General features: G+C 39.8%; 1 protein-coding gene across 1 annotated transcript in view; it reads left to right on the top strand.

Annotated features, from left to right (window-relative positions):
• Positions 1-23,533, top strand: part of OPN4 (opsin 4) — a 126,148-nt gene that overhangs the window by 97,373 nt on the left and 5,242 nt on the right. Inside the window, exons 8-10 of the mRNA XM_044298607.1 lie at positions 6,628-6,817; positions 9,842-9,991; positions 11,345-11,413. Of these exons, the coding sequence (XP_044154542.1) occupies positions 6,628-6,817; positions 9,842-9,991; positions 11,345-11,413 (409 nt within the window). The remainder of the gene's footprint in view (positions 1-6,627; positions 6,818-9,841; positions 9,992-11,344; positions 11,414-23,533) is intronic.

A 23,533-nucleotide genomic window follows, 5' to 3' on the forward strand; every position in this document is an offset into this window, starting at 1 on the left:
AATTCCTGAACTATTAAATTATAAATGTATTTATCCCATATGGTGAACGCTGTAATGGAAAAAAAATCTGGACGACTTGCAGTTTTTTTACAGGTTCGGGTTCAGTGTTCGGATGTTGTAGGAATTCTGTTATAACAGAATATAACATCATTTGTAGAGGCATTCAATATTTATCCATCATAATAGTAGTCTATAGTAGAAAAATGGTTGGCACTCCGCTTTGAATCGGCGGGGCTCAGTGGCAAAAAGGCACTGCATTACAATTTTGTAGTGCCGTTGTATCTACATAGTAGTAGTCTATGACCAAGCTTAACGGATCCATCTGGGTTCTGTTATGCATGACTGAAAACAAAGTCCTGCATAACGAAAACCAGACGGATCCTTTATGCTTGACCATAGACTACTATTCTGACAGATCAAAATGGAATATCTCTTAAAGGTTTCCGTTTAGCATACCATCTACATTAAACACAACACTGAAAACAGCCATACTCACTGATAAGTGCAAACTAAGGCCTGGTTCACACTGTCATTAGTGTGCTCCGATAGGCTCTTCCGGCTTAGAATACTGGGATTCAGCTGGACAAAAACCGCTGCGCAGTGGTATTGGTCTGGCCAATTCTCTCCATTATAGTTAATGAGGCCAGATGGTATGTCGGCAGTGTCTGTCAGTGCATTCAGTGTCGGATCTGGCAAGATGTTTCCGAATGGAACGGGCTGCCGGATCTGTAAAATGCAGCTGTGTAACCAGCCTAAGACTATGTTCACAGATGCAGCTGCAGTTTTCTCTTCTGGCATAGTTCACATCTGCTGCAAAATTACAGTTTTCTCCTCTGGCCCAGGAATAGTAAACTGGCAAAGACACCATCAGTGCTCATTGAAGTCCAGCAGGTTTACAGCATGATATTTTGCCCATTTTTTGCCAGAATGTGAACCTAGTTTCAAGCCCCTTCTTTTAGAGATTATAACTACTACTTATTTTATGGCTTGGCTATTGTTGATCCTGTATCTTTGTACGTCACAGGAACAGACAGGTCTGGCAGTGTCTTATTCCCCGTACGGTTACCCCATTGGAAAAACAAAAACGTACATACTTAGCAGAGATGCAGTGCCTGCTGATGGTGGAGTTGTGAGGAATAGCTATTTTGAACTTATGGCCAGCTTTACAGCGCATATATGCCCGAAAAAAGTCGTAAACCATGAATCAACAATAAATGGATGAATGAAACAACCATCCATACGCATCAATATCATGCACGACACAATCCACTCATGCCTATGGCAACAAAAGTATATACCTATATGCCAACAAAGATTGCCAGGCCGCATGAAATATAAGTATAATTTATTGACACAATTTACAAATGACAATCCATACATAAAATCAAGTGCAGGAGAAAGGCGACATCCACAACAGGAGATACAAATGGTGACTCATTCCCCATTATACATAATACTAAAGTGAAAGTGCATATAACCATCTCATACAGTAAACAGAGTCTATTTACCCATTATATGTCTCCTCTGGAATGGCGCCAGCCCCGCGCGCGTTTCGGCAGACCTTCGTCTGGGGCTGGCGCCGTCACAGACGAGACGCATAATGGACAAATAGACTCTGTTTATTGTATGAGATGGTTATATGCACTTGCACTTTAGTATTATGTAATATGTACTATGTATAATTGGGATTGAGTCACCATTTGTGTCTCCTGTTGTGGATGTCGACTTTCTCCTGCACTTGATTTTATGTATGGATTGTCATTTGTGAATTATGTTAATCAATTATACTTATATTTTATGTGGACTGGCAATCTTTATTGGCATATAGCTCACTGAGAAAGCCTTATTGAGGCTGACCTTTTATGAAATAACTTCACTGGGGTCCTATGACATTTGTAAAATCACAGAGATTTTTTTATATAACCCGTTTTTCTAATATTCTTTGGAGATTTCATACCTATATGCTTGGTTGCAATGAATATGTCTAAGGCTACTTTCACACTAGCGTTCGGGCGGATCCGTTCTGAACGGATCCGCTCATAATAATGCAGACGGAGGCTCCGTTCAGAACGGATCCGTCTGCATTATATTAGCAAAAAAAAGCTAAGTGTGAAAATAGCCTGGGACGGATCCGTCCAGACTTTCAATGTAAAGTCAATGGGGGACGGATCCGCTTGAAGATTGAGCCACATTGTGGCATCTTCAAACGGATCCGTCCCCATTGACTTACATTGAAAGTCTGGACGGATCCGCACGGATCCGCACGCCTCCGAACGGCCAGGCGGACACCCGAACGCTGCAAGCAGCGTTCAGCTGTCCGCCTGTCCGTGCGGAGGCGAGCGGAGCGGAGGCTGAACGCCGCCAGACTGATGCAGTCTGAGCGGATCCGCCTCCATTCAGACTGCATCAGGGCTGGACGGAAGCGTTCGGGTCCGCTCGTGAGCCCCTTCAAACGGAGCTCACGAACGGAAACCCGAACGCTAGTGTGAAAGTAGCCTAAACTAGTCAACCTAAATCAGTGGTTCTCAACCTTTCTAAAGCCGTGACCCCTTAATACAGTTCCTCATGTTGTGACCCCCAACCATTACATTTTTTTCCTTGCTACGTCATAACTAATTTTGCTACTGTTATGAATTGTAATGTAAATATCTGATATGCAGGATGTATTTTTATTGCTACAAATTGAACATAATTAAAGCAGAGTAATTAATCACAAAGACAAAATGTTAGGTACCCCTCAAATAAATAAATCAGTGGTGCTTCAAGTCCCCCCCAAATAAATAATAAACAACAAATACCCCCTAAAAAATAAATCAGTGGTGCGCACAGTACCCCTCAAATAAATAACTCAGTGGTGCTCACAGTACCACCCCCCAACAAAAAAAAATCAGTGGTGCTCAGGGTACCCCTCAAATAAATAAATCAGTGGTGCTTCAAGTCCCCCCCCCCCCAAATAAATAAATCAGAAGTGCTCAGGGTCCCCCAAATAAATAAATCAGCGGTGCCTCATGTCCCCCCAAATAAATTAAGCCTTGCTCAGCCAAATAATTAAAATAAAATTAGCCAGGCTCAATTAAATCATTGGTGGCAGTGGTGCCCAGCGGCAGTGTCATTAACGAAAAAACTCGGACCTCAGCAGACAGGCGGCCAGACTTACCCGTCCAGACGTCAGGCTCCTTCAAGCACAGGCAGTGATAGGACATCACTTCCTGTGCATGAGGATAAGGGGCCGCTGCCGTTGTGCAGGCGACCCACAATAGGAAGCCTCAGGCGACCCCCCGGAAAGGGCCGATCGACCCCCAAAGGGGTCGCGACCCCTAGGTTGAGAACCACTGACCTAAATAAATAAGAAGTCTTACTTTAGGACATATACTGTATATGATAGTTACAGATTGAATCAAGTTGGCTTTCATACACTTTAATGTTTACTTGTAAAAATGTATTACTTATATCTTTGGAGAAGTTATAACAATGAAACATTGCTAACATATTGGATGATATATTTTTGGCTATGCGGTAGCATAGACTACAAGCTGATGATGCATCTGGCTCAGGGTCATGCCTTCCTCCAATTTTGGAGACTGTACATTGTTTACACTGCCTCACACAGCAGGTGTCTACCGTATTGTCTGCCTGGTGTTCTGAAAATGTTTCTTGGCATTGCATCCAGAACAAAGACAGATGCTTATGTCTAACAGAATCAGAGATGAAACATCTAAAATTGTGCTTTTAGAATTTGGATCCATTTGTTTCCTTCTTAGGATAAAGGATTGTATCTAAAAATATTAATCTTACTGTGGGGAAGAAATACAAGTTGTATGCTGGATTAAAGTTATTGAGGCATATTTGTAATGCCCTGAATAGAGATTTCTGACTTTTGCTTATGCATGAAAGTAGATAGAATGTTTTATATAACTGTTGCTGTACTCGTGACATCAAGTCAGCAATCTTCTTTTAGATAATCTTTACTTCTAACCTTTGGTTTGAAGGCCCAACAGTGACTATAAAACCTCTTTTGGGCAATCACATGAATACACTAAACAGAGCTGCATAATACTCAGTGAACTATAATTATCATAAAACTAGACAAACTAAAGATACTTACACATTAAAAAGAAAACATGCTAAGTGCCTTACCTAAAATTTACCTAAATGTGTCTGAATGTTCACTAATTTCTGTTTCCATAGCTCGGATGTAATTATTTATTTCATTGTCAATATTTGGTACAGCTCTGTAAAGCACCTTTGTTTTAATGCTGCCAGGGTTTGATGTGGGTGGGATTCAATATGCAGAATTGCAACCCGCAGGGGTAGTGCTGGGAAGAGAATGGAAGTGGTAGCAGTGGCACAGATAGGAGATGTAGTGGTTCACGGTGGCTGTCCTCTCTCCGATGCTCCGTGGGCAGTGGAGTGAAAGGAGGGTGCACCCTATTTCCCATTGGGGTGCTTCCTGGTCTGTTTGGGGTGTCCTGCCTGCTGTTAGGTGGGGTGCCCTTGATGGTGAATGTTTGGCAGGGTGCAAGGAATAAGTTTAGGAACAGGGTGTCTCAATGACCAGGTCCAGTTTAGTGATAACAAAGAACAGTTTCATTACTGAAGATGATAGGTATTGCAATACAAGCATATAAAGAAGTCAGAGTTCTGAGGTATTTTACAGGCACTTGAAATGTTAAGTTCAGTCTCTTCAGGGTACGTACACCCAGTCATTCCAAGGCTGTATATGGGAAAACAGGCTGTAAGGTAGCTGACTCTAAGTCTCTCTCTAAATTCACTTGAAAATCTTCCCAAATAACCGAGGCGTGCAATGCTCTAAAAAAGTGTTAGGCATCAGAAACTACAACCCGCTACACATACAAAAGTATGATAGGCACAACAGGCTAAAACCCACTCCACATGCAGCAAAGTCCATGTTATCTTAACTGTCCTGCATATGCAGTCACCCAGTTCTAAACAGTCTGTAAAAGTTCTTTGCTTCTCTCATTTCAGAGCTTTAGCTAGTACTTAGGCACTTCCAAGGATAACATGCAGTTAGACTACACTGGACAGCACCTGACTCAGAGAGGGCAGAGATATTCTCCTCCTACTGAGTAGGGCACAACCAACCAAATAGTGCTACCAATTTCAGCTCTTGGAATTACGCTCAAAGTATGCAAAGTATCTTAACCCAAAATAGCAAATATTAACCCTCTTAGCAATAATTTACCCTGGCAGTGATCCTCTGGGGCACATGACTCCTCACCCTTCTCACATACATTGACTTGATTTACAAATGCCTGCATGCTTCTGTATCATAAGGATGTGTAATAAATTACTGTCTTTCTTCACACACAGCACAGATCTGCTACTGACACAATTTTTTTGCTGTTCACCTACCTCACATTCTGAGAGAGGGAGTTAGACGAAAGCATAGGAATATTGGAGATAAGGGGCATGTGATGTGTGACATCCTGTACTGAGAAAGGGATGAGAGGGAATAACCATGTATTCAGAGCACAGGAATAAAGAGATGCAAAAGTGCTCTTAACAAGCTCTTCCTCTAATGCCATCAGGTGTAAGGCAGCTATCCTATAAGTCAGGGACACTTAACCTGTGGCCCTCCAGTTGTTGTAAAACTACAACTCCCACCATGCACTGCTGTAGACTGATATCTGTAGGCTGTCTAGGCATACTGGGAGATGTAGTTTTCTGACAGCTGGAGGGTCGCAGGTTGAGCATCCCTGCTATAAGTCAATGTGAAACCCTTTACATAGGCCTTCAGACATGACTTGGATATTAAATAAGCCAGCACCTCATCTGCAGACAGCTGTTTCAGGGTGATTGCCCCTCATCAGTGCAGAGCAGAGAGTAGTGACTTAACTGGGTGAGAGGCCTAAGTCAGGATTTGGGGGGGTACTATCTCTCCTTGGGGAAAGCGCCTTAATCGGCATGAGGAGACTTATAGGCCATATATGCTCTTCTGGGAAAAAAGGGATCACCCCGAAACAGCTGTCTGCAGATGAGGTGCTGGCTTATTTATTATCCAAGTCATGTCTCAGGGCTATTTAAAAGGTTGAACATTGCCTTATAGGACAGCTGCCTTACATCTGGTGGCATTAGAGGCAGAGCTTGCTAAGAGCTCATTTGCATCCCTTTCTTCCACCAAAAACAACAGGTTTGGCCTCCAATAGTTTAAGGTATTTGGGGGCATTTAAAGAGGCATCTCAGCTACACACAGTAGTATAGTATGCAACTTACCTTACTGCATGTAAAATCTGCATAGAATGGTTAAAGATGGAAAACCCCATTTAAGTCACTTACTATGGATATGCTGTTCCTAGGTGAATGCATTTGACATCTTACTTTTGTTCTGATAAATGCAATCATTGGGTTGATGAAATTATGGGTTAGATATTATCGGAATTCATTTCACCCTATGCAAATGTCTATGTCAGACTAGGCTATTTTTTATTTTTTATTCACTGGATCACTTTGAGTTTGTATGTATGAAAGGTTGACCTTGATGTATATTTGTGATTTATATGTGACAGTTTTTCTACCCAATTTCTTTATTATAGTATTTGAGTCCATAAAATGTTTGAAAGGCTGAAATTTTCATTTTGTCTGATAATAAACAATTTTGTTTCCTAGAATGGCAATTGTAAAGTACATTCCTTGTCTGCGGTCAATACTTAGAGTATCCCGCAAAGACTCTAGATCCTTTAGCAACTATCCATCATCTAGACGCTCGACTGTTACCAGCCATTGCAGCCAAGCTTCTGATATAAGTGGACATCCAAAACTGAGAGGCCATCTACCCTCTGTCTCAGACAGTGAATCAGTAAGTAAATTTAAATATACCATTTCTGCAATATATTATAAGGTTACCTATTTGCATACTGTAGCCATTAGTAGATTTACATTAGCGTTGAGGGAATTGAAGTATCCAAAGTGGAGTTCAATATGAACTTGCTGCAAAGCCGAATTTCCTCGTGCTTCATGGTTGAACGTGAACAGGCTGACGCTACTGTCTTGATTGAAGATCCCTTGCAAAATCTTGTGTGCGGTGATATATGGCATCACAGTGCTTTCCAGCATGATAATGTCATCAGGCACCACACGAGATTTTGAGTGGGATCTTCAATCAAGATGGCTAAAGTGGCCTTGTCGCGCTCAAATGGATAAGGTGAGTTTTATTTTTTGTTTTAACCGATTAACCTCTGAAAGCCCTAATTTTTTTTTTTATCTCAGATGCTGCGATCAGCGATGAACGTGGCATCTGAAGGGTTTAATCATGGGGGTGGGCAAAATCGCTGTTCCCTGTCATTGCGCCCACTATTTACAAAGAAATGCACTTTGTGACAAAGTAATTTGTCACGAAGGGCATTTCTTTGTGAAATTCGGCAAAACGGCTGAATCAAAGTTTTGTAAACTTTGCTCATCTCTAATTTACATGTCAGGAGCCTATAAGCCAGTAGTAGCAATACTCGATTCTAACGAACCAACACAGGTAGTTTTTTTTTTTATTAGTAACCTCCGTAAGACAAAATTCACACTGTGTTTCTCAGCATTTTTAGTAAAACATGCTGTAGCTGTTACTCCTAAAGTCTATAGTCAAATCAAATAAAAAACACATATAAAGTGTTTTGGTTCATGGCCTTTTTTGGTATGATCTCTGGTGTTTTTACCGTAGCATTCTAAGTCTTTCAAAAACACCAGAAAGAACACATGTATAAAATGTTACATAATAAGAGATGTAATTAAAAACGCTTGTAAGCAATGCTATGATTAAAAACACTTAAAAACTTTTTTTTTACGAGAGTTTAAAAACACTAATAAAACATTGTGTGGAGCCCTAAGAAAACAGTACTAAAGATCTCAGCTGTGAGTCTGAAGAAAACTAAAACATGCATTGTTTTTTTATCTTAAAGGATATAGTTGGCCACCACTGCTCTAGGCACAGAATGTGTGGCACCTTAGGCCTGCCCATGACCCTCATTCCCTAAAATACACTTTTAGGTTTTTACTTTGTATCACACCTGTAGTTTTTAGTAGGAAACAATTCTACTGGTTGCATACACTGCGAACTGCTGTAACAACCATGATGCTCATGCAGAAGTCACAGTAGTGTTCTACTACAAAATTCCAGTAGTCACAGGAGTTATGTAAAGAGCATTCAGTCTGGTGCTCCCATAACAGTAATCACTCATTGCCCCCTTTTGTCTCTACATCAATTGTGCCCCCCACCCCACCTAGTAGCCACATCAGGCTCCCTCTCTATTTTTTACAATACTTCGCCTTGCCACATACCTACTCTACTGGCCCTTGGCAGAAGGCTGGCCATGAGCCTGTGCCTTATGGGGAAAATGGCCTTGACTACAGCCTAATATTTAGAAAGAGAAATTATATATTAGTATTTATTCAAAGACTCTTTAATAGTATACATAATAAAAAAGTATGCCAAAGACACTCTTTTGTCTTATGTTTTGCCCATAGGTATTGCAAATTATGCACCATGGAAATGAAAGATTATGTAGCCCATAATCAGGGTAGTGTTAAAGGGGCCAAACCATATCCTGCTGTTAACTGACCCCTCTTATTCCTGCACACAATATTCTTTACATTGGAATCAGGTAATACATAATGGGTAGTAAATATATACAGATAAATGGGCACATTTATTAACACCGGCTATTTAGACGCCGATATTAATCGGGCCTGTGCTACTTGAGGAAGTGTCAAAATTATGTGGAGAGACAGGCCTCTACATAACTTTGTCACCTCCTCCAGCAGGACGTGTGGCAATCTAAAATCTACACCAGCTCCCTTGCTGGCATACAAAATGATGAATGAGACAGGCCTGCCAGTCTGCCCTCTTCTCCGGCCATGCTATGCCCCCTTTTTAGACCAGTCGGAAAAGTGTCATGATTGGAGAAAAGTTGCAGATTTATTTGCAAAATGGCTTATGACAAAATTGGCGACTGATATATGACACACAAGTAGCGTATATCAGTACATATATATCGGGCCCAAAGTATTTAGTGTTATTTAGTTGGAAAAAATAAACCATTATGTATCACACTGGTGACAAATTTCCTAATGGAAAATGTTTTATAAACTTTGTTGCAAGGAGAAAAAATAATGATTGCTGATCTGACCAAGTTAAATGTGGTCTTCGGTTTAAAGCCAATACTGAACAGTCAGGGTACAAGTCTGAAAACAATGCATTTTTTGGCATGTGGAAAATTCTATAAATTGTTAATATCATCAAATAGAAATATAGAGAGACTTGGTGAGATTTATATAATCATATAATAGAGGAACTGTCTTGTTACCCATAGAAACCAATTGGCTTACATTTCATATACTGCTTTTTAATAAATATATAAAATACATGTATTGGATTAATGAACACCGCCATAGGCGTTTATTATTGTGCTGTACTTATTTTGGACAAAAAAAAACGAAACATTTTCCCATTAGATCTTTAGTACAAATTTTTACTTTTTAACCATCTTTTTCTTCAACCAGCACTTGTTCACATATACAGATCACTCTACAATGCAATGATAAAAAAAGCCCCTACCAAATGTGTCTTCAGGCTTGAAACATTGACCAAGTGAAGACAGCAGTTAGCTTAATGTATCCTTGAGGATTGCACACAATCTCAATCTATTTATCATCAGTAAAAGACCATTTTCAATTAGCGGCTTGAAGAATTTTGTAAAATATATTATATATTATTATGTTTTTACTGTTTCTAGTAATGTATAATAAATGTAATAATAAATTACAATATTAATGTATTCATTGTGAAGGACTGGACATCAGCATGACTTAAGGTGTCTTGATACATTTATTAAAGGGTTGGACCGATACTGAAGCTGATAGTAGTGTAAACTCCAGACCAGCTAGCAGGCAGGTGTCCCATGAAATGAGCAAAAACACCACTGAGAACAATGACATAAAATCTAAAGCTATGCTGAAAAGTCATGATTCTGGAATATTTGAAAAGGTAAGACACATCTAAATCCCTATGTACATGTCATACCATGGCATATTGTGTTCTCAGCAATTTTGTGTAGCCCATTTTAAGGAGATTTGGTGACTTCTATGCTAGCCTGCATCTCCTCAGCGCCTGAGTGAGATTCTCCCGATATACTGAGTGGCAGATGCCTCTTAATAAATTAGGTGGCTCTCTGGCCGTCCATACATCAAAAAATCAAAGCTACACCAGCTGTAGAAAAGTGTCAAAAAGCTCAAAAAGTCACAAGTTATGGCACAAATAAGGCAAGTGTCATAATTAATGCCACAAAAATCACATTAAAGCTTTGATGAATCTCCTTGTGTGTAAATTATGTTTTTGTATGGTCTATTTCAATTTGTCTAATATTTATGATGAAATGTTTTTTCTCCAAAAGACTTGGGCTTTTCTAAAACCTAGAGTTCTGCTTCCTACCTGAACCTCAGACCTGCTGTTTATTTTAATGTTCTCACAACAAGGGCATAAGTATAATAGAGGCAGATTATGGCACTGTGGCCGAGATTGGCTGGATCCATTATTTTCATCTAGCACTCTCAGAAAAATGTTTTGTCCCCCTTCCCCCCACCCATTTGTAAGTCAGCAGGCACATATAATAGTCCATTTAACAAGCATTATTTTTGGCCTTTACATCACATGATGATACTCGCCTGATCCCACAGCATGTGTGGACCAGAAGTCAGCTTCCCTACTCATTTTTCAGAGCATTGATGTCAGTATCATAGAAATGAAGACTGAAATATTTATCATGTAGAGAAACTTAATACAAGACACTTACTAATATATTGTGATTGTCGATGTTGCCTCCTATGCTGGCTTGATTAATTTTTCCATCGCATTATACATTGCTTGTATCCAGGGGTTCCGACCATCACTGCAGCGCAGATACAAGGTGGTTGGGATGGGAGCACAGGCATGTTTATGCGTACTCCCACAGTCCCGGTCACCAGAGAGGCTGGTACTTTTTCCTATAGTCTACGTGATAAATGCCATTTACTGAAGTGAGACAACCCCTTTAATGAGTTTTGAGAATATGTGCATGCATCCCTACTCCACAGGTCATACAATGTGATCAACAAGGCTGGTGGGAATCAACAATGGGATCAGGGAAAAGTGAACAGGAACAAACAAGCTGTACTTCTGTCTGAAATAGTGAAGATTATGGAGGTTCTAACCTGCATCAAGAAAGTAGTCCTCATTTTAATGCACCACCACTACAATATGAAAGTAGTTAGATCTTAGCAACTTTACATCTGATGTTTTATATTATACTATATACAATATTTAGTACTAATAGATACCTTTTAAAATTTTTCTTTTTTTTAGAACTCAATAGACGCCGATGACATTTCATTGGTAGAAATTGGCCCATCAGATCGCAGTTCTCCACTTGCTGTAAGTAATTTACAGTATGTTAAACATGAGTTTTTGTATGTATCTATCTGTCTGTTTGTCTATCTAGTTAAAGGTCTTACCTTTTCAGAAATTTAAATGGACATTAAGTGCTGCCAAGCTGCTTTTGCCCTCTTCATTTGGCTTTATTATTTATTTGTGATATTCGGGCAACACATCTCTAACAGAATTCTGTCCCACAGTCTTTATGGTTTTTATATCGTTTTATTGAGTGACTGTACAAAATAGCAGTATAGGCAAAAAAGTTTGTTACAAAGCTTAAAGGGATTTCTGGGAATATGAACAGATAAGGAAGGCCCATAGCCTGCATCTCCTCTCAAAAGATTCATACTTACCCATTTCTTCCTGGAGCTTGGCTGTAGCTGTGTACTTGGACATGCCCATGCCCCAGCCTGAAGTCAATAGTTTCCTTAATAATTCATATTCCTAAGAAACCCCTCTAAAGGCTATTTACACCTTTGGAGTCAATTTTTTATGATTGCATTTAGCTTATTTTTGGCTAAAAATAATATTTTCAGTTGGCATTTATTAAATATATTGAGCTGTTCAGTCACAAACCGTTAACAGTTTTTCTAACTGTGTGACTGGTACTTTCACTTTCACTTTGTGCCATGTAATTACTAAGTGGTCATAAACACTTAGTTAAGCCACATTCTTATCAGTAAAATAAGGATTAAGCTTAGAGCAGAAATTAGAAGCCTGTCTGCTCCTCGGATGACAGAAAAGGAAAAAAAATCTACAGGCAGCAAGTAGAGCATATCAGCTCTGTACAGAAAAAAGCATTCCATATTGTTAATAAAGTTAAATGATTTGTAGCTCAAAATAAGTATAATGCAATAATTAAAAAAATCTCCACCAAAGGTGTACATAGCCTTTAAGGTCAAATACACTAATTAAAGGATTGGCAAGACTTAAAGGAGTATTCTGGTTGTTAGAAGCTATCCACAGGATAGAGGATAACTATTAGATTGGTGGGTTTCCTACCACTGGGACCCCTACTGATCATGAGAAGGGAGGTTCCGTACCCCTGCTGCCCCCCTGAAATGAATAGAACGACAATTCAGCACAATGTGAGCATTACTACTGTTATGGGGGCACAGAGAGGGCATTACTACTGTGAAGGGGCATAACAACTGTTATGGGGGCACAGGGAGGGCATATCTACTGTGAGAGGGGGGCACAGTGATAGCATAACTACTCTGAAGAGGACACAGAGAGGGCATGACTAATGTGGTGAAGGGGGAACAATGAGCGCATAATTACTATGAAGGGCACAGTGAGGAAATAACTACGGTGAAGGGGGCGCCATGAGGACATAACTACTGTGAGGGAGCACAACTGCTGTGAAGGGGAACAGTGTGGGCATAACTACTGTGAGGGGGCACATTCTGGGCATAACTACCGTTAAGTGGTGCATTGAGGGCATACCTACTGTGAAGGGGCGCAATGAGTGCATAACTACTGTGAGGGGGCACAACTGTTGTGAGGGGGCACAGTGTGGGCATAACTACTGTGAGGGGGCACATTGTGGTCATAACTGCAGTGAAGTGGTGCATTGAGGGCATTACTACTGTGAGGGGGCACAATGTGGAAATTATTACTTGAGAAGGCAATGGGCACTCATTGGACACAACGTTAGAGAGGCTCTGTCATGGGATCAACCCTATTAAACCAGACATACTGGCTGCTAGGGGTCATCATGTTGATTAAAATTATACCTTTCTTTTTTCTTTATGATAAATAGCTGCAGAGAAATATGCATTTTTATTAATATGCAAATGAGCAATTGGAGCACCAGGTGGGGCTGAATCATTTGAGCACTGCCTTGTAATACTCCCTGTGCTCTGCACACTCTCCCCTCCCCTTGATTGACAGGGCTAGACACCAGACTGAGGGCAGAGCCCTCTCCAAGAGCTTTGTGCTAGCAATATCATATACACTATGTACTACAGCTTGACCACACTGAGATCTCAGAAAGCGAATCTACATATTACTGCTTTACTCACAGGCACAATATATGATTAGAAATACACCAGTAATCTGTGATAGCTTCTAAGTATTGAAAAAAATGATATGTCTATGTGGTAATGCTATAGCTTAATTATATACTGATTTATTATGCATGTACAGGTCCCAGGTGAGATGTGAATTTTCTTTAGGTTAATTTTTTTCTCTCTTATTTAAACTTATTTAAAACAATATTAAAAGGCTTTCCTATAATACAGTGGATATAAAAAGTCTACACACCACTGTTAAAATGTCAGGTTTCTGTGATGTAAAAAAATGAGACAAAGATAAATCATTTCAGAACTTTTTCCACCTTTAATGTGACCTATAAACTGTACAACTCAATTGAAAAACAAACTGAAATCTTTTAGGTAGAGGGAAGAAAAAATATAAAAATAAAATAATATGGTTGCATAAGTGTGCACACCCTTAAACTAATACTTTGTTGAAGCACCTTTTGATTTTATTACAGCACTCAGTCTTTTGGGTATGAGTCTATCAACATGGCACATTTTTACTTGGCAAAATTTGCCCACTCTTCTTTGCAAAAACACTCCAAATCTGTCAGATTGCCAGGTCACCCCACAGATTTTCAATCGGATTCAGGTCTGGGCTCTGGCTGGGCCATTCCAAAACTTTAATCTTCTTCTGGTGAAGCCATTCCTTTGCTGATTTGGATGTATGCTTTGGGTCATTGTCATGCTGAAAGATGAAGTTCCTCTTCATGTTCAGCTTTCTAGCAAAAGCCTGAAGGTTTTGTGCCAATATTGACTGGTATTTGGAACTTATCATAATTCCCTCTAGCTTAACTAAGGCTAAAGTTACAGCTGAAGACAAACAGCGCCAAACCATGATAGGGCACAACAATGCTTCACTGTGGGTATGGTGTTCTTTTGGTGATGTGCAGTGTAGCCTCCCAGACCAGTTTTCTTCTCATCTTTTCATCAATTTTGGAGGGACGTCCAGTTCTTGGTAATGTCACTGTTGTGCTATTTTTTCTCCACTTGATGATGACTGTCTTCACTGTGTTCCATGGTATATCTAATGCCTTGGAAACATTTTTGTACTCTTCTCCTGACTGATACCTTTTAAAAATGAGATCCGTCTGATGCTTTGGAAGCTCTCTGTGGACCATGGCTTTTGCTGTGGGATGCGACTAAGAAAATTTCATAAAAGACCAACTAGAGCAGCTGAACTTTATTTGGGGTTAATCAGAGGCACTTTAACCACTTAAGGACCACAGGTTTATACCCCCCTAGTGACCAGGCCCTTTTTTACAAATCGGCACTCCACAACTTTAGCGGTTTATTGCTCGGTCATGCAACTTACCACCCAAATGAATTTTACCTCCTTTTCTTCTCACTAATAGAGCTTTCATTTGGTGGTATTTCATTGCTGCTGACATTTTTACTTTTTTTGTTATTAATCAAAATTGAACGATTTTTTTGCAAAAAAATTTCATTTTTCACTTTCAGTTGTAAAATTTTGCAAAAAAAACGACATCCATATATAAATTTTTCACTAAATTTATTGTTCTACATGTCTTTGATTAAAAAAAAATGTTTGGGTAAAAAAAAAAAAATGGGTTGGGTAAAAGTTATAGCGTTTACAAACTATGGTACAAAAATGTGAATTTCCGCTTTTTGAAGCAGCTCTGACTTTCTGAGCACCTGTCATGTTTCCTGAGGTTCTACAATGCCCAAACAGTAGAAAAAACCCACAAATGACCCCATTTCAGAAAGTAGACACCCTGAGGTATTCGCTGATGGGCATAGTGAGTTCATAGAACTTTTTGTTTTTTGTCACAAGTTAGCGGAAAATGATGATTTATTATTATTATTTTTTTTTTCTTACAAAGTCTCATATTCCACTAACTTGTGACAAAAAATAAAAACTTCCATGAACTCACTATGCCCATCACGAAATACCTTGGGGTGTCTTCTTTCCAAAATGGGGTCACTTGTGGGGTAGTTATACTGCCCTGGCAATTTAGGGGCCCAAATGTGTGAGAAGAACTTTGCAATCGAAATGTGTAAAAAATGACCGGTGAAATCCGAAAGGTGCTCTTTGGAATGTGTGCCCCTTTGCCCACCTAGGCTGCAAAAAAGTGTCACACATCTTGTATCGCCGTACTCCGGAGAAGTTAGGGAATGTGCTTTGGGGTGTCATTTTACATATACCCATGCTGGGTGAGAGAAATATCTTGGCAAAAGACAACTTTTCCCATTTTTTTATACACAGTTGGCATTTGACCAAGATATTTATATCACCCAGCATGGGTATATGTAAAATGACACCCCAAAACACATTGCCCAACTTCTCCTGAGTACGGCGATACCAGATGTGTGACACTTTTTTGCAGCCAAGGTGGGCAAAGGGGCACACATTCCAAAGAACACCTTTAGGATTTCACCGGCCATTTTTTACAGATTTTGATTTCAAACTACTTCGCACACATTAGGGCCCCTAAATTGCCAGGGCAGTATAACTACCCCACAAGTGACCCCATTTTGGAAAGAAGACACCCCAAGGTATTCCGTGAGGGGCATGGCGAGTTCCTGGAATTTTTTTTTTTTGTCACAAGTTAGTGGAATATGAGACTTTGTAAGGGAAAAAAAATAAATAAAAAAAATCATCATTTTCCGCTAACTTGTGACAAAAAATAAAAAATTCTAGGAACTCGCCATGCCCCTCACGGAATACCTTGGGGTGTCTTCTTTCCAAAATGGGGTCACTTGTGGGGTAGTTATACTGCCCTGGCATTCTAGGGGCCCTAATGTGTGGTAAGTAGTTTGAAATCAAAATGTGTAAAAAAGGACCTGTGAAATCTGAAAGGTGCTCTTTGGAATGTGTGCCCCTTTGCCCACCTAGGCGGCAAAAAAGTGACACACATCTGGTATCGCCGTACTCAGGAGAAGTTGGGGAATGTGTTTTGGGGTGTCATTTTACATATACCCATGCTGGGTGAGAGAAATATCTCGGCAAAAGACAACTTTTCCCATTTTTTTATACAAAGTTGGCATTTGACCAAGATATTTATCTCACCCAGCATGGGTATATGTAAAATGACACCCCAAAACACATTCCCCAACTTCTCCTGAGTACGGCGATACCACATGTGTGACACTTTTTTGCAGCCTAGATGCGCAAAGCGGCCCAAATTCCTTTTAGGAGGGCATTTTTAGACATTTGGATCCCAGACTTCTTCTCACGCTTTCGGGCCCCTAACATGCCAGGGCAGTATAAATACCCCACATGTGACCCCATTTTGGAAAGAAGACACCCTAAGGTATTCCGTGAGGGGCATGGCGAGTTCCTAGAATTTTTTTTTTTGGCACAAGTTAGCGGAAATTGTTTTTTTTTGTATTTTCTCACAAAGTCTCCCTTTCTGCTAACTTGGGACAAAAATTTCAATCTTTCATGGACTCAATATGCCCCTCACGGAATACCTTGGGGTGTCTTCTTTCCAAAATGGGGTCACATGTGGGGTACTTATACTGCCCTGGCATTTTAGGGGCCCTACAGCGTCAGAAGAAGTCTGGAATATAAATGTCTAAAAAAAATTACGCATTTGGATTCCGTGAGGGGTATGGTGAGTTCATGTGAGATTTAATTTTTTGACACAAGTTAGTGGAATATGAGACTTTGTAAGAAAAAACAAAAACAAACAAAAAATTTCCGCTAACTTGTGCCCAAAAAAATGTCTACATGGAGCCTTACAGGGGGTGATCAATGACAGGGGGGTGATCAGGGAATCTATATGGGGTGATCACCCCCCTGTCATTGATCACACCCCTGTCATTGATCACCCCCCTGTAAGGCTCCATTCAGACATCCGTATGATTTTTTACGGATCCACGGATACATGGATCGGATCCGCAAAACACATGCGGACGTCTGAATGGAGCCTTACAGGGGGGTGATCAATGACAGAGGGGTGATCACCCATATAGACTCCCTGATCACCTTCGTCATTGATCACCCCCCTGTAAGGCTCCATTCAGACGTCCGTATGATTTTTTACGGATCCACGGATACATGGATCGGATCCGCAAAACACATGCGGCGTTTTGCGGATCCAATCCATATATCCGTGGATCCGTAAAAATCATACGGACCTCTGAATGGAGCCTTACAGGGGGGTGATCAATGACAGGGGGGTGATCAATGACAGGGGGGTGATCAGGGAGTCTATATGGGCTGATCAGTGGTTTATAAAGGGTTAATAAGTGACAGGGGGGGTGTAGTGTAGTGTAGTGGTGTTTGGTGCTACTTTAGTGAGCTGCCTGAGTCCTCTGGTGGTCGATCCTAACAAAAGGGACCACCAGAGGACCAGGTAGCAGGTATATTAGACGCTGTTATCAAAACAGCGTCTAATATGCCTGTTAGGGGTTAAAAAAATCACATCTCCAGCCTGCCAGCGAGCGATCGCCGCTGGCAGGCTGGAGATCCACTCGCTTACCTCCCGTTCCTGTGAACGCGCGCGTCTGCGTGCGCGCGTTCACAGGAAATCTCGGCTCACGCGAGATGACGCCTATTGGCGTTAGCGTAGCCTGGGAGAGCCGCCGCGATGACGCCTTTCGGCGTTAGCGTAGCGCTAAGTGGTTAAATGATGGCAGGTGCATGCTCACTCCTATTTAACATGATTTTGAATGTGATTGCTTAATTCTGAACACAGCTACATCCCCAGTTATGCGACCACATTATTTTATTTTATTTTTTGTTTTCTTCCCTCCACCTAAAAGATTTCAGTTTGTTTTTCAATTGAGTGGTACAGCTTATAGGTCACATTAAAGGTGGAAAAAGTTCTGGAATGATTTATCTTTGTCTCCTTTTTTACATCACAGAAAACTGACATTTTAACAGGGGTGTGTAGACTTTTTATATCCACTGTAAATAATCATACAAAAATAAGGCCTTACTATATTGAGAATAGGGTTTTGTTTTTTTGCTAAAATCTATTACTGCTTTATTCATAGGCACAAAATATGATTATAAAGAAACCAGTAATATTAATAGCTTTCTAAAAAAAAACATTATTTTTAATATGATAAGGGTATAGACTTTTCTTATGGAATAAATGTGGAAGAAAAAACATATCTGAAGAAAGTTTCTCCCAAGATTCAAATCTGGAATCTCTTCATGCAAAAACACAGCTACCAAGATATAACATTACCACACAAATATATATGTTTTTCCCATGCTTATAAGCTAACACACATTACTGGTCTCTTTATAATCATCTATTGTGCTGGTAAATAAAGCAGTAATATGTATATTAGCTTTCTGAGCATATCTCAGCGTCGTTAAGCTATAGTACATAGTGATATAATATTTACATGCTAGCACACAGCTCTATCCTCAGCATGTCCACCCCTGTCAATAAAGGAGATGGGGGAGTGTGCAGAGTACAGGTTGTGTTACAAAGTAGTGTTAAAATGATTCAGCCCCTCAGCCCCGTCTCCTTGTGCTCCAATTGCTCATTTGCATGTAAATAAAAATGCTGATTTCTCTGCAGCTATTTATCATACAGACCAAATAAAGGTATAAACATAAAAATAATACAAATAAGGAAGCTCACTGGAATATAGCTCAGCCTGCTATACCACCTAGATTATTATTCATTATAATGAAATTTACAATAATTGGCCGACTCTTTACCAACAATTTAGTACCATTTAATCACTTTGAAACCAATGGACATATATTCATATACCATACATATATCTTAAAAAATCCATATATAATAAAACACAAATAACAGAAATGTCTTAAAATAATAATATAGACTCTATGTATACTGTCATTTATCATAACATAAAGTATAGTCACGGTCCCCCTGTTACGCACTAACAGAAAATATTTATGTTCCACAGCAATACTGACAAATATTTGCAGGGTATCCTATTGGTTGATTAAATATGTTTTATTTCTTACAGAGTCACTATTTATTCCGTCCTGGAATTACCGCTTAGTAGCTAGTTTTCATATAAAACACGGTTATTATTGTGAATTTCTATGGTTGTTAATCAATAGCTCGGTTCCATAGATAATGCATGCAGTTATATATGGCAATCTGGCAGGTAATGATGTTAGAAGTTGAAGTTGATCGTGCTCTGTAGTCACAGGATTGTTTATTAATGTAGGACCGTGTGTTCTTTGGTGTTTACTGTGTTTTTCTCTTTCCCAAGCGCGTTTCGGAACCCGTATAGGTTTCTGTTGTGGCTTGTATAGAGATCTTTAACACCTGAGCTGACCTAAATCAGGCCGGTGTTATCAAAACCCTGGACCGGACTATAAAATGTTTGTTACTTGTTAAGCTTTGTTCAGACATTGTGATCCCCATACACAGACCCTATTTGACAGTTTCACATATCATGCATCTCTCTCTCTCTCTCTATATATATATATATATATATATATATATATTTCCATTGTATACTATCAGATTATCTTATTACATATCATATATTGTCTAGTTCAAAGTTAGGTTACCTTCACACTTGCGTTTGGTGCGGATCCGTCATGGATCAGTTTGTATTATCTTTAACATAGCCAATACGGATCCGTCTTGAACACCATTTAAAGTCAATGGAGGACGGATCTGTTTTCTATTGTGTCATAGAAAACAGATCCGTCCCCATTGACTTGCATTGTGTGTCAGAACGGTCCGTTTGGCTCAGGTTCGTCAGACGGACACCAAAATCGCTGCAAGCAACGCTTTGTTGTCCGCCTCCAAAGTGGAATGGAGATAGAACGGAGGCAAACTGATGCATTCTGAGCGGATCCTTTCCATTCAGAATGCATTAGGGCAAAACTGATCTGTTTTGGACCGCTTGTGAGAGCCCTGAAACGGATCTCACAAACGGAAAGCCAAAATGCCAGTGTGAAAGTAGCCTAAACTACATCTAATTTATAGTTAGTAACTCATACAGAATCCCCATACATATCGATTTGGGTATGTGGCAGTATGTTGTTTGTGCTCTGGAATTCTGATCCCCATAATAGTAATGTACAAAGTCTCATTCAGACCCTGTGATTTGTACAAACATTTCTTATATATTTATTCTACCACATGGTTGTCTATTTTTGTATAATTTCCATCTCCATAGATGTCATTACAAAATGTAGTTTACTATTAACTAGACAATATATGATATATTATAAGACAAACACCAATAGGATACCCTGCAAATATTTGTCAGTATTGCTGTGGAACATAAATATTTTCTGTTAGTGTGTAAGCTTCACACTGACAACAAACAGGGAAACCGTAACTATACTTTATGTCATGATAAATGACAGTATACAGTACAGACCAAAAGTTTGGACACACCTTCTCATTGAAAGAGTTTTCTTTATTTTCATGACTATGAAAATTGTAGATTCACACTGAAGATATCAAAACTATGAATTAACACATGTGTAATTATATACATAACAAAAAAGTGTGAAACATCTGAAAATATGTCATATTCTAGGTTCTTCAAAATAGCCACCTTTTGCTTTGATTACTGCTTTGCACACTCTTGGCATTCTCTTGATGAGCTTCAAGAGGTAGTCACCTGAAATGGTCTTCCAACAGTCTTGAAGGAGTTCCCAGAGATGCTTAGCACTTGTTGGCCCTTTTGCCTTCACTCTGCGGTCCAGCTCACCCCAAACCATCTCGATTGGGTTCAGGTCCGGTGACTGTGGAGGCCAGGTCATCTGGCGCAGCACCCCATCACTCTCCTTCATGGTCAAATAGCCCTTACACAGTCTGGAGGTGTGTTTGGGGTCATTGTCCTGTTGAAAAATAAATGATGGTCCAACTAAACGCAAACCGGATGGAATAGCATGCCGCTGCAAGATGCTGTGGTAGCCATGCTGGTTCAGTATGCCTTAAATTTTGAATAAATCCCCAACAGTGTCACCAGCAAAGCACCCCCACACCATCACTCCTCCTCCTCCATGCTTCACGGTGGGAACCAAGCATGTAGAGTCCATCCGTTCACCTTTTCTGCATCGCACAAAGACACGGTGGTTGGAACCAAAGATCTCAAATTTGGACTCATCAGACCAAAGCACAGATTTCCACTGGTCTAATGTCCATTCCTTGTGTTCTTTAGCCCAAACAAGTCTCTTCTGCTTGTTGCCTGTCCTTAGCAGTGGTTTCCTAGCAGATATTCTACCATGAAGGCCTGATTCACACAGTCTCCTCTTAACAGTTGTTCTAGAGATGTGTCTGCTGCTAGAACTCTGTGTGGCATTCACCTGGTCTCTAATCTGAGCTGCTGTTAACCTGCGATTTCTGAGGCTGGTGACTCGGATGAACTTATCCTCCACAGCAGAGGTGACTCTTGGTCTTCCTTTCCTGGGGCAGTCCGCATGTGAGCCAGTTTCTTTGTAGCGCTTGATGATTTTTGTGACTGCACTTGGGGACACTTTCAAAGTTTTCCCAATTTTTCAGACTGACTGACCTTCATTTCTTAAAGTAATGATGGCCACTCATTTTTCTTTACTTAGCTGCTTTTTTTCTTGCCATAATACAAATTCTAACAGTCTATTCAGTAGGACTATCAGCTGTGTATCCACCTGACTTCTCCACAATACAACTGATGGTCCCAACCCCATTTATAAGGCAAGAAATCCTACTTATTAAACCTGACAGGGCACACCTGTGAAGTGAAAACCATTTCAGGTGACTACCTCTTGAAGCTCATCAAGAGAATGCCAAGAGTGTGCAAAACAGTAATCAAAGCAAAAGGTGGCTACTTTGAAGAACCTAGAATATGACATATTTTCAGTTGTTTCACACTTTTTTTTATGTATATAATTCTATATGTGTTAATTCATAGTTTTGATGCCTTCAGTGTGAATCTACAATTTTCATAGTCATGAAAATAAAGAAAACTCTTTGAATGAGATGGTGTGTCCAAACTTTTGGTCTGTACTGTATATATATATATATATATATATATATATAGGCATATTTTATGTATTCCCCTCCAACCATCATGAACTTATTATCATTTATATTTCTCATATTATTGTGTTAACTTTGTTTTTACTAGACTTGATAAAGGGGTCCTGTGTACCCTGAAACGCGTCGTCTTTCCATTTATAATAAAAAAACTTTGTATCCAAGCTTGGGTTGTGTTGTGCGCCTTGTGTCGGCTCGCCGCACGGACCCAGTGCAGACAAGTTTCTCTTTGCATTTTATAGGGCAGCTGTAACCAACAACACCTCCAATCTCATCTCATTCATTGGACTCCAGTTGGCTTACACCTCACTCCAATTAGCTCTTGGAGATTAGTCTAGGGGTTCACATACTTGTTCCACCTGCACTGTGAATGTTTACATGGTGTGTTCAATAAAAAACATGGTAACATTTAATTCTTTGTGTGTTATTAGTTTAATCAGACTGTGATTGTCTATTGTTGTGACTTAGATGAAGATCAGATCAGATTTTATGACCAATTTGTGCAGAAATCCATATTATTCCAAAGGGTTCACATACTTTTTTCTTGCAACTGTATATGTCCATTGTTTTTAAAGTGATTAAATGGTACTATATTGTTGGTAAAGAGCCGGACAATTATTGTAAATGAAAGGTATAGTTTTAATCATCATGATGAGCCCTAGCAGCCAGTATGTCTGGTTTAATAGGGTTCATCCTGGTGACAGAGCCTCTTTAAAGGCATTAAGGAGGAGAGGAGTTTTACAACCTCTAGATGTTTAGCCCTCCAGTCCAGAACTCTTACCCAGTTAGGCTCTTAATCACCTGGACCAGATCAGGCTCTGATAAATCTTCATATAGGTCTGTTGCATCTCCCCCCAAGATAGTACCTGGGGCATTAATTTCAAGGTATTCTTCCATAACCAACTTTGTGGAGCTCTTAGTAGGAGTAGAACACACTGAGATGGAATATAACTCAGAATAGGAAAATATTTAGGCCTTTAGCAGGAAAGCTGATGAAGACCCTGTCCTGACACCTTGTCACATTTGTCCACATACTCAGAGACTTCCATTTCTTGTCTCTGATACAGAAAGATGTTTCCTCTAAATAGACAGAATTTGCTGATGATGAAATTGTATCTTTGCTTTTAGAATGT

Source organism: Bufo gargarizans, chromosome 6, assembly GCF_014858855.1.
Source record: "Bufo gargarizans isolate SCDJY-AF-19 chromosome 6, ASM1485885v1, whole genome shotgun sequence".
Taxonomy (NCBI): Eukaryota; Metazoa; Chordata; class Amphibia; order Anura; family Bufonidae; genus Bufo; species Bufo gargarizans.